Here is a 12,776-nt window from a genome sequence, read left to right as displayed (position 1 = left end):
AGTTACACTGGCACATTATCAATGAAGGACTTCCAAACATAAAAGAACAATTCTTTTATAAAAACCTTTACTAAAGTTTCTATTTTCAGCAGTGTCTACAATGTACTTATGTAATTTGACTGGCAAAACTAGGGAAACACATTAAAGACAAATTGTTATTTAAAAGAGTTTCTGATTTTTAAAAATGCTTTTTCAGAATTAAAGTATCTTAAAAAAGTACAACAGTGTTAGCACTCTACAAAATTGACTTGATAATGAAGATAGTCACAGAATCATAGATTGTTGAGAGCTTGTAAGGGACCCTAAAGGTTATCTAGTCCCAACACCCACTGCCACAGGCAGGGATACCATTGACTAGATCAAGTTGCTTGAGGTCTTATCCAACCTGGCCTTGAACTCTGTCCGGGTTGGGCCAGAATAAAATAATGTTAATAGTCTACATAAATGAGACAGCTTTTAGGTTTAGCTATGTATTGGGACAGAATTTCATAGTAACTCACAAGACGTTAGCTATGAAGTCAATTGCCCATGGTTTGGGAACACTGGACAGGAATCAGGTAGGGTGCCTCAGGAGAATGTTAAGTACAAGAAATGGGATAAAATGGAGAAAGGGAAAGCTGCAAATTAAGTATTAAAAACCACTTTCTTACTGGAAGATCAGTGGCTGTGAAAACCCTCATGCTTCTCCTGTTGAGACCACTATTGTTCAACACTCAATAAATTGTTAAAACAAGAGCAGCCTCTTTGTGAAATAAGTGACATTCACTTGGTAAGAAACTGCTTTCTGGTAGTTAAAATGTGGGATGCTCAGTCTCCCCCAGCCACTTAAACTAAGGAGAAAGTGGCAAATTACCAACAGCATTTTACCATCAACTCATTGTTCTGTGTTTGTTGAGTCTTGCCCTTGGCAGGAGTGCTGCTGCCCACCCATTGTTCAACATGGGGATGCAGAAATGCCTGACTGCTGTACTGCAGTGCTCACACACACACAAATGATATGCAAAGTAATAGAGCCAGGTTTCTGCCTGACAACTGCATAATAAGCCCAGGATGCTAGTATTCTCATTAATAAAAATGACACCAGTAAGACATCTTTTTAAAACTCAGTTCAGCCAAATACAATTCCAAGACCTACATTCTACAATGACTTCTGACAGTACAGGGTACACCCTGCAGGCAGGCCTTTTTGAGACAAATTTTAGTGCAATGTATATTTAATATTTAAGCAAAATTTTTTGTGTTCTCTTTTGATTATTGTAACTGAAAAAGAATCAGATTATTTCATACCATTGGTGTTCTACATTTCATATTTGCATTTTCTCCATCCTGAATAAAGACAGTGAATTAATTGGTATAATTTTTGTTCGGTTACCTTTCCTATAATTGGAAATGTTTCAAACAGATGTTTGAAATTCTGTTCCCAAGGCTGCAGAAACATGTCTGAATGAGGTGGTTCAATCTTGTACTTGAAAAGAATATTCTAATGATTTCTTTGGGTTCGTATTACAACAGAGCTCCTTATAAAAGCTTAATGATGCAGACACTGGCTTTTGAATGCTGTTTTCTGAATGATTAGATGGAAAGGGTTTAGGTACTTTCAACTCTGTGCACTATTTCTGCTCAGCTACCCCCCAAAAAAGACAATATTTCGTTCATCCACAAAAATTAATCATCGGTGAGTGAAAGGAAAAGCTGCCTGGGAGTGAATGGGGACTGTCACAGGAATAAAATGTAGCATGATGAGAGTTCTACCTGGATGAAGTTAAAATAATGTGAATGTAGTTCAGTTAGCAGGATCAACCAGGTTTGACCATGTATTTTGCTGAAGTTTGGGATTCTGATTTCCACCCATATAGAAGCAGAGCTAAGTTTTGAGTTAAATTCCATTCAAAGTGGTTAATACCAATTTGTGTTAGGCTAATTTGGGTAATTAACCCAATAAATAAAGTATCAGGATCTCATGGCACACTAAAGTGCAGTGGATCAGCTGTGCTGCACTAGCTAAACTTGACACGATCTTTGCAAATGAAAACTAGCAGACTTAATTATATCATAGATAAATAAACTGCTGAGCTGTTCTACTCTAACAAGTTTTAGTTTGCATTTCAATACAATAACAGTGTGACTCATGGAAGTCTGCCACAGGGAGAAGGAGAAGAAGCCTCAGAAGGTACAGGAATTTAAGTAAAGAAATTTAATAGAAAGGAAGACCTAACAAAATATCAAATGTATTAACAGAGCAAATGAGGGATCCCCTGTGTGCTACAGATGTGATATACTGCAATTGTTTTGTTAGATATATATGTAATTGCATACTGGTGTTTGTTTTTTTTTTTTTAGATATATATGTAACTGCATAATGCCTCCCCAAAATTGATTTTTAATAATGCATTTTGGGGGCTCAGTATCTTAAACCAGCAAATAATAATTTCTCCTCTTCTTCTGAAGCATTCATTTTCTGACACTGTTTAGCATAAAGTGTAGGTTTTTCCTGTAGGCCAAGGAAGCCCATATCTGCAAAACTCATGTGATGTTTCAGAAAAACTCATATGATGTTTCAGATATGGTAAAACATCTACTATAGGCTCTACTACTATACTCTATTATCTCTCTCTACTCTACTCTATTGTCATACCTAAATCACTCTCCTACTGTGTTGGGTTTAGACCTAAAACACATCACGCAGCCTCTCTCCTAGGTGTCAACAATCCCATAGGACAACTCCAAACCCAGAGGTTAGGTCATGCTCCAATTGCAGAAATGATTAAGATAAAAAGTAAGTTACTTGCTTCTTATGAAGTATCTATGATCTATGACTGCTTTATGTCTGCATCAAGTTATATAAAACTTTTCTCCACTTTCATTAGTATCATGGCTTCTGTTTGGAGCAATGCTGAGATGGACAGAACACAAGTATTATTACCTGTACCACACTGATGCCATGCAGCCTGCACAGAGAGGTGCTGTGGAGAGACACCTTAAGTATTGTTAAAACCTTATACAAATACTCTAAGTAGATCTACATAACCTGCCTCTCAGCTGTGTTAATCAGACCAAGTTAAATGCTTTGCTACACACACTGTAGCTCAACTTACTCACAGCTAGCTTGCGTTAACTTGCATTGAGAGATCTCAGGGTTGATGGTCTCCTACATTATGTAAATAACACAGAGTTCAATGATCAATAATGAAATTTATGTTAATGACTGAAAAAAGGGAACCTTGACCTTCTGGTTTCCATTTATTGTGTTCAGAAATATACTACCTCAGATTAACTGTTGACTTCAATTACTGGAAGCAATTATATTTCTCCTTAATAAAAAGAAACATTTATACAACCTGATTGATTACTCTGTCTTTACAAAACAGTTTCGAAAAGATTATTTTCCCACAAATGGCATTATATCTTAAATTGAATCAAGAAAAACCTGTGTATATTTCTATCCTACTTGCTCAATAAATGTTTCAAAGCTTGAAAGGGTAAGTGATACAAGTAAAGCTTACCTTGGCCCTTCTGTCCAGTGAAAAAAATCAGGTTATCTTGTAAAGCGGAGTGGTGGTTTGCCAACTGAAATTTCAAACGAAATTCATAGTAGAAGGTGATATTTGGGATTGTAGAATAAGCTAGGAATGAGGTATAGCCAAAGGCATCTGTGCCACTGAAACTTGGTTGAGTAATATTAATAGCTGGATTAAAAAAGAATAAATTCAGTGTTAGAGCAAAATTTTCAACATATGTGTTTACAAGTTCTATTTCTTAGTCTGGTTTAGAACTTAAAAGCTTATAAATAAAACTAATAATTTGATATGTTGCAATATTTTACGCACATGCAGATATAGTTTGGCTTTCCTCTGAGGACAAATATCTTTATTTTTCAGCTTTTGTAAATAGACTTATTTAAAAAAATGAACTATTGGCAACTACTGCCATCTCCTGGATTCTAGGTAGCATTGCTACAAATAAAAGTACACGACTCAGACAGACAAAAAAAAAATACAGTAAAAAATTTTCCTGTTGAAAGAAATGCCATCTCTCACAGGCATTTGAGTGAAATGAGTACAAGGATGTGCTGACAAAGTTATGTAATAATAGTTCTTCACAGGTAGAGGAAATAAGAAAAAGAAGCATCATAAAAGTATGAATTTCCAGCACAGTGAATAGGACCTACATGAATTACAAATAAAATCAAGTCTATACATGTCTGTACAGAAAACTGAGTGCTAAGTAGCCCCATGGCCCCAAAGGGCTGGCACCCCATAGCCACACTGCTGTAGTCAGTTCCTGGAGCTGATGCTCAGAGATCATATAATGCTTGTATTGACAATATGGCTCACTAAAAACAGGGGAAAGAGGAATGACATCTTAATCCTGAAAGACTGCGTGTGGGACTAGATTTAAAAGATTCAGGCAGTTACCTCCAACCAACCTGTGCATCAGATGTTACTGGATACAGCTTTATTAATGAAGTATGAGGGGCTAGGGGAGGAAGGGATACAAAGCTGCACCATGCACAAACCAGATGGCGAAATGCTACTAAAGGATTATAATACTCCCCAGGTAAATCTATATTAGCCTAAGTACATCTAAGCCCCTCAATGCTTACAGAGTGGTAGAAACAGTAACTTGTAATTGTGAAAATGTCATCACTGCCTCTAGAGTGTGGAATCTGTTTCTAAATTTTCAGCCTGGGAAACCTGCCATATTGGCACAGATGTGGCAGACATTGCCTTCATACCTGCATCTGAGAAAAGGTGCAGACACAGGCATGGTAAAAGTTTTCTAGCACAGACTTGGAGTTTGCAGCAGTACAGAGTGTACTGTCCCGTTTATTAAGCACTACTCCACACATGTGGCACATTATGCCTTGCTCTTGATCTTAAATGGGAGCCAGGAAATTTCCATATGAAACAGTATTTTTGACCTGATCAGAAGGACACTGGAAATGAGTCTGACTGAACACAACTTCAAGCCTCAGACTTCTGTGAGTCATTGACAGCACTGGAAGCAAAACACAACTCCCCCATATTTAAATCTGATGTTACTTTCAATCCATCCATATTCCCTTAGATTACTTAAACATGACTGGAGTCTCAAATTCTGTATTTTTGCAAACTTAGGAAAATATGACACATGGACAGCTCCTTTAATGCAAAGTATTCTTCCTCTTTCTTTCTTTCTTTCTTTCTTTCTTTCTTTCTTTCTTTCTTTCTTTCTTTCTTTCTTTCTTTCTTTCTTTCTTTCTTTCTTTCTTCTTCCCCCCCTTTTTGTTTGTGTCTTTATATTAATTTAATAAACCACAAGATATTTAAGAGACAAGAAGATTTTAAAATAAAGGAGTCCTTTGTGTTTACTGTCTTTTCCTGATTTAATTTATAATGGGAAAAAACAAATTCCCTCATGTACCTTTACAGAGCCAGGTAATTTGGTTTGCTGGCAAAAGATCACTGAAGAATCTATTCCTGACAAGTTATTCCCAACAGGGAATAACTCTTTTTTCCCTAGGATGGAATATACCATTGTCTCAGCTGTTTCCTTGGAGCATTCTAAATGGAGAGTTATTTTCTTGCCTTTCTACTTGCTCCTTCCAGTATTACATATAAAGCTGGATTGAAGATTAACACAGGGCCTCCAATGCAAGAAAGCCACAGACCTGTTGTAACAAGTCCAGAGGAGGCCACTGAGTTGATCACAGGGCGGTAACACCTGTCCTATGAAGACATGGGAGAGTCTGGGAGAGATGGGGCTGTTCAGCCTGGGCAAGGGACAGCTCTGGGGAGACCTTGTAGCAGCCTTCCAGTACCTAAAGAGGACTTACAGGAAAGCTGGAGAAGGACTTTTCACAAGGGCCTGTAGGGATAGGACAAGGGGAAATGGCCTTAAGATGAATGAGGATAGTTTAAATTAGATATTAGGAAGAAATTCTTTATTGTTAAGGTGATGAGGCCCTGCAACAGTTTGACTAGAGAGGTTGTGGATTCCTCAGGCTGGATGGGGCTCTGAGCAAACTAGTCTAGAGGAAGGTGTCCCTGCCCATGGCAGGAGGTTGGAACAGAACAACCTTTAAGGTCCTTTCCAAGCCAAAGCATTCTATAATTCTATGATTTTATGATCAGTGACATAGTTGTCTATGTAGCAGCTGACCACCTAATGTTGCATTTTTTGTCAGTAGAAAAACCAAGCAAATTTAGGATATGATTTCATATAAAGCACCTTCCTTATACAGGACAGGTGAAGAGTATTCTAAAATGCTTACTTAACTCCTGTAAGTAAAAAGGTAGCATTGGGTTTTAAGTCAGAGTAATGTATTTCAGACTTCTAAAGATAGGTGGGCTGAAGTCTTTCTGTTCTGTATCCTGAAAACCTTTCTCATTCTGCATGTTCTTTGTCTCTGGTCTTCATTGCCATAAAAGCTAAATGATTATGAAGTTCTGAACTCCTTGTCTGTGAAATCAAAGAAATACTTTTTTTTTCCTGATTTTAAAGACTACTTTTTAAAGACTACTATTTTCCTAGGACACTTGGAAACAAAATAATTTGCACAAAATTTGGCACAGTTTGGAGAGTATGGAAGAACAGAGTATAGATCTCTGAACTCCAGGTCGGAACTCAGTCACTAAACATTCTTTACTCTCAGATATCTCAGCATAGCCATTCTCAAAACATCTGACAAGACCCAATTCTCTTGAGTAATGTCCGTCTTTGACTAGTTGAGCATCTTCTCTCAGCTCTTTATGATCTTTTCATCCAGTATTAACTGTGTCTTCTGTTGGGACCATGAAGTACATTCCATAATATATCAGCATTATAGGGACTAAAGACATCCCTGCCTTCCTTAGATTCTTTAGGTGGTAATGGACACCACCATCCAATAGGTTTTGGGATCAACAACTTGTCCAAGGATAACAACAGAGTGACAAAAATCCGTCATATAATTACCCAAGTAAAAATAACAGTAAATCCAGCACATCACTAACAGTGGGCTAAACTTAATAACTGAGCAAACAAAGACTTACTATCTTATGAGGAGGCCAGCAGGAAGCAGGGCACATTCATCCAAAGGAGCAATTCAGACCCATGAACAGATGCAGGAAATTTCAAATTCTCTGGTAGGACTGTCCCTATTTACTGTTGACTTTCAAAGGTGCTACCTGCACTTGTTAACCAGTGCCATATCCCAGCCCTGCTCCCCTCCATGCTGGCCCTTCTCTGTGCACACACAGTGCTTGGATCCAGAGTGAAGTGATGTACCATATGGAGCTACACTTCCATTAGGCATGTAGTCCTGAAGGAGAATAACACTTTTTAAGGCAATAGGAGTCCCATGGGCACTTTTAGTGGAAACCATTGCAAACTATTTGGTCTACTTATTAACAGTTTTCTCCACTGTACTGAAGTTTCTCACACCTAGTAGAAGTCAGATGCAGTATCTCATTAACCACCTTATTCTTAGCAGTTAGACACATGCATTAAGTGTTTGCAAATAGTCCTCTCTATGCTGGTCTCTGGAGAGTAAAATGTATTTAGAGATGTTAATTAGTACTGAGTCAAAAGCTTATATTTCCAGCTAGCTCAATCTGTCTAGCTTGATAGCTATTCCATATTTTACCTGTCTCTGAACTGCCACTTACAGATTTTATACCACATTTTTAATCATGTTTCTTCTTTACACCAAGTATTGTTTGTTAAGAGATCTTTATCCAATCACATAAAAAACTGTAAAAATCATGAGTAAATGTGCATCAGTGTTTGAGAATCATTTCATCTAATAACCTTCATTAATTTGATTTTAATGCAGACTAGTTTGCCATACTTGTACATATTTTTAATTTAAAATTTGAAAAAAAGAGTTAATACCCCTGTATGAAAAATAGAGTGATTGGCAAAATCATGTGAACCAAAACAGCTCTACATTTTCTTTTTATTCTCTACCTTTTCATTATAAAGCTATTGAGCCAAGACTGCAGAAAATTGCATAAAATCTTTTCCTTGAAACACAATCCTTCTCAATAATATCTGTAAAATGTTTGAGGCTGGTCGAATTAGCAGAGGGCATAACTAACCTCATTGGTTTATTTTTCTTTTCCAGTCTGGATATCATCCAAACTGATTTCTACTCCTGCTCTTGCAGTACACAGTCTGAAGTGGTAAAGAAGAGAGATGTGTCCCAATGTCTTTAATTATGAGCCTTGCTCACAGACTCCAAATTAACACTGTGACTAAAATACACATTGTTTTGACAGAGTATTTTATCAACTTTTTGTCCTTGACCTTGTTCTGTGTCTCTCTGTCAGTTCTGTCATTCATCATTCTACTTTTCTGAATTCCCAGTATTGAAGAAGTAAAACCACATGATATGTCCCATTGACTCAGAAACAAATAATGACAAATTATCCCATTATATAAATGTATCAATGTGGTTGACTACTTACTTCCCTAACATTGCAAATCTCATCGGAGCTGAGCACAAAAAATGGGAGTTAAAAAAATCAACTACAGTTTGAAAAAAATCTTAACAAAGTGAAGAGAGTAAAGTGACAAAGAAAAAAGAGAATATTTTTCTTTTATCTTTGAATTTTCTGTTACGAGTAAGAATTAATGTTCCTTCAGCGTTGACTGGCAATACATCTTGGACCACAGCTTTAAAACACATTGCAAAACCAGAATTCATTATAGGAATAGAAAGAGATGAAGACTTCAGGCTACAGAACTGCAATTATACACTTTTTTAATATTAACACTGACTAACTGTGAATGGTTACCAGCTCAGTATCTGGCTCCAAGTTGAGCAGCCATACACAGTGTGGGATGAATAGTATAGAATTCTCCTAAAAACCTGCTCATATTTCATAGAATCACAGAATTAAAAAAATTGTCAATGTTTGAAGAGGCCTTTACAATCATCCAGTTGAGGCAAAAACCTGGTGCCACCATAATCACCATATCCCCAAGTATCACATCCAGATGCCTCTCAAATGCTTCCAAAGATGGTGACCCCACCGTGTCCCTGGACAGTGTATTCCAATGCCTAACCACTCTTTCCATGATATTTTTTGGGTAATATCTAATCTGAATCTTCCATGGTGCAATTTATGGCCATTTCCTCTTGTCCTGCTCCTTGAGACACGGCAGCAGAGACTGACCCCCCCACCTCACTACAACCTCCTTTCAGGTAGCTCCATAGAGCAATGAAGTTCTCCCTGAGTCTTCTCTGGACTAAACAACCACAGTTCCCTAAACTGCTCCTCATAGGACCTGTTTCCCAAACCCTTCAGTAGCTTCATTGTCCTTCTCTGGACACTCCCCAGACCCTCAATGTCTTCCTTGGTGAGAGGCCCAGAACTGAACACAGCATTTGGGGTGTGGCCTCAGAAGTGCTGAGTACAGGGGGACAATCTCTGCCCTGGTCCTGCTGGCCACACTATTGCTGGTACAGGCCAAGATGTCACTGTTCTTCTTGGCTACCTGAACACGCCTGGCCCATATTCAGCTGCTGTTGACCAGCAACCTCAAATTCCTTTCATTTGAGGAGCTCTCAAGCCAATCTTCCCTAAATTATACTTGTTCCAAAGACAAATTATTTGCAAAGACAATATTGAAAAATGAATGGAAATTGCTATTAAGTGTTATACTTTACAGTCTTCTAAGCTGTGGTGGGTTGACCCTGGCTGGACACCAGGTGCTCATCATGCTTTGCCCTCATTGGAACTCGTGAGCCAGAATAATTCCTTAAATTTAAGCTTCTGATAAATTCTGAGGCCAAGATAGGGGTGTCTGTGCTCATCCCATGATAACCAGTTACTGTCATCGACAAAACAGGCTTGACTTGGAGAAAATTTGTCAATCAAATAAGAGTAAGGTAATGAGAAATAAAACCAGTTCTTAAAATATTTTCCCCGTCCCTTCCTTTTGTCTTGGGCTCAACTTCATCCTGAATTCTCTACCTCCTCCCCCTGACTGGCGCAGGGTGATGGGGCATAGGGGTTGTGGATGAGGCCTCTGCCTCAGTGAAAGAACTATTCATACTCTTCCACCATTCCACTGTGAGGTCCCTCCCATGGGACACAGTCCTGAACATCTCCAGCATGAGTCCTTTCCACGAGCTACAGTTCTTCACAGCATGGGTTTCCCACAGGGTCGCAAATCCTGCCATCAAACTGCTCCAGTGTGGGCTCTTCTCTTCATGGGTCCACAGGTCCTGCCAGACCCTGCTACAGCACAGGCTTCCCATGGGGTCACAGCCTGGGATCCTCCATGGCCTACAGGTGGATATCTTCTCCATTGTGGGCCTCCATGGGCTGGAGGGGGGCAGCTGCCTCACCATGGTCTTAACCATGGGCTGCAGGAAAACCTTGCCATGCAAACCCACTTTTCTCGCTGGAAACTCTGGGAAGTCCAAGGAGGAAAAGATAAGGGGTGCTAGAGCAGGATGGTGCAGTGCTGAAGGTTCAAGGTGGTAGTAAAATACTCCTGATGTCTGGAAGACTTTTATATCAGGAGTTAGTAATCCACTTAATGGGTCATTCAGGTGTATGACTTTCCCTCCCAGCCTCCAGGACTTATGGATTCCTTTTATCTGTCTTGTGGAATCAGTAATCATGGAGTCATCAGAGTTATACTTTGGGAACTGAAATTTGAAATAATAAAAGTTATTTGACTGCTCAGAGATGAAAATATGATTCTCAAAAACTGCTAGTACAGCAGTGACATTAATAGTGTGTTTGTGCCTATATGTGTTTTTTACAATTTTTCTGACATTCCTCACATTGGAGGGGTGGGGGAAATTAAGGCTCAGTGAAAACAAAATGACCCAGAAAATAAATTCACTTAAACAATAAGAAGAGCAACCCTGATCAGCATTCCCTGAGGTCTTTTATCACTGACCAGGAACCTTGCAATGCAGATTTCTTTAGCTGAGAAAATTCCCTTTGGGCATCTGCTGTCACCAAACTGCACAACTCAGTCTGCAGACCCAAACAACTCTGAAGGTGACATTGTGTGCCAAACATAGCTGCACAGAAACAATTCGCTTGCAGGCTGATTTTCACTCTACAGAACTTGAAGCAAGTGACTACTCCCACTTCAACACTTTGAAATTAATTTTATACATGGGGGAATACATCCCACAAAAAACCTGCTGGGATTCTTCAGAGTGTGAAACATTATCATAAGTGTTACTCAGAAATGCTTCAAGGAAGAACCTTACAGATTGCTGTGAATGTGTGCTGTGAATGACCCTTTTCAGGCTGTGTATTTTGCTAAATACAGTGCCACAGTTAGGACTCTGCTTCATGTTGGCACATATCTGAACATACATGAAATTAACCACTGAAGTTTGGTCTAAACCACTGAAAATGACACAATTACTCATTTTAGCAATTCACATGCCTCTGAAATCCTTCTCCCTTTTAATTTGCATTTGTACTTACAAAGTGCTTGCTTTTGATTCTCGGCTTAACAAAAGGCCTCATCTTATGACCAACATCTTCCCAGTAGAGCCTTGTTTCTTGTGTAAAATAAAATTACCAACTGCACCAGGTGTACATTTCTAGTCCTGGTGAATGAATCGTTCCTGCTTCACTTGCATTTAGGAGGCCATTACAACTCTGCAGTACAATGATACACTGATATTTACTATTTAAGATTTCTACATCTTATATATCAAAATTTCTTACACTCAGATATTTCAAACATACTGATCTTATATTTTACAGACTATATCAATCTCCTGTACAAACCAGGAAATGCCTCCATTCTGTGCTTAGAAGTGTAAACAAAAACAGAAAATAAAAAGAAATAAAGGCTGAATACAGAGATGGTAGCAATTTAACAACTCTAATCAACTCTGTGATACTAAACACTGGAGGAGATTTATAGTCTGCAAAAAACAAAATGCAAGCAACTTTTTACTAATTTAAATGTGAAAGGAAATTTATCAGACTAAGGGCTTGAATGCTGGTTGCTTTCACACAAACCTACTGAAAAGCCAGAGCTCAATAACTGGACTCAGTTTAAATGATGTAGATCCCTTTATCTGCAGCTTAAAGAAGCACAGTCACTTGGGGGAATTAATCAACCTGCCCATGTTAGACATAGTCTCTTTTCCAAAGTGTTGTGCATTGATGATGCTCTACTTCCTTCCCTGCCATCCCACCCCCCAGCCAAGCTGGAAGTCGCTGAGGCATTTAACTCTGCAAATCAACAGTCAAGTCCCACTCTTGTATCTGAATAACTTGGGCCATTCTGTGTACCAGCCAAACTGTTTGTAGATAACAAGCTACCTGCAATCTTATTTTCAGAGTTCTCAGGAATTCATCAAGGCTACTGAGACAACAACAGGACTAAAAATAAGGATCAAGAGCCTGAGAAACTGTCTACAAAAAATGCAAAACTTAGATAGAGGACACACAATGTGATGATGGATGCTTGACCAATTAGGTGTCCTGAAGGATGTGTGCCTGCCTCGTGAACAAGTGGCTGAGCCAGTCAAGAGATGCCTGTACGCATGGATAGTAGTGCTAGAATCTGTAACTGGAGTTACAGATTAAACTGGAGTTTAATGTAAACAAGAAATCGGCTTCTGTTGAAATCATATTGATTCAGCTGCCCATTTTCCCCTGCACACCCTTATCCCAAGAGCCACCAGCCCATCACAGGTGCATTTCCTATCTATTTCCTATCTACTATCCAAAGGAGCACAGAGCACAACAGCAGACAGGATCCAAATTAAGGATTCAGATGAAGGAACACCTTGCCCAGACCCTTCCCAGGGCTGTCAG

The 12,776-nt window shown here is 38.8% G+C and overlaps 1 protein-coding gene across 1 annotated transcript in view; it reads right to left on the bottom strand.

The window, feature by feature from the left end:
* EYS (eyes shut homolog) overlaps window positions 1-12,776 on the bottom strand; it is a gene marked incomplete at both ends in the record, with an annotated part of 727,941 nt that overhangs the window by 35,359 nt on the left and 679,806 nt on the right. The window contains one exon of the mRNA XM_083857640.1: window positions 3,504-3,686. Within this exon, the coding sequence (XP_083713766.1) occupies window positions 3,504-3,686 (183 nt within the window). The remainder of the gene's footprint in view (window positions 1-3,503; window positions 3,687-12,776) is intronic.

The sequence above is a fragment of the Zosterops lateralis genome (assembly GCF_965231275.1).
Source record: "Zosterops lateralis genome assembly, chromosome: 3".
Classification (NCBI taxonomy): domain Eukaryota; kingdom Metazoa; phylum Chordata; class Aves; order Passeriformes; family Zosteropidae; genus Zosterops; species Zosterops lateralis.
This window is presented reverse-complemented; position numbering and strand designations above follow the sequence as displayed.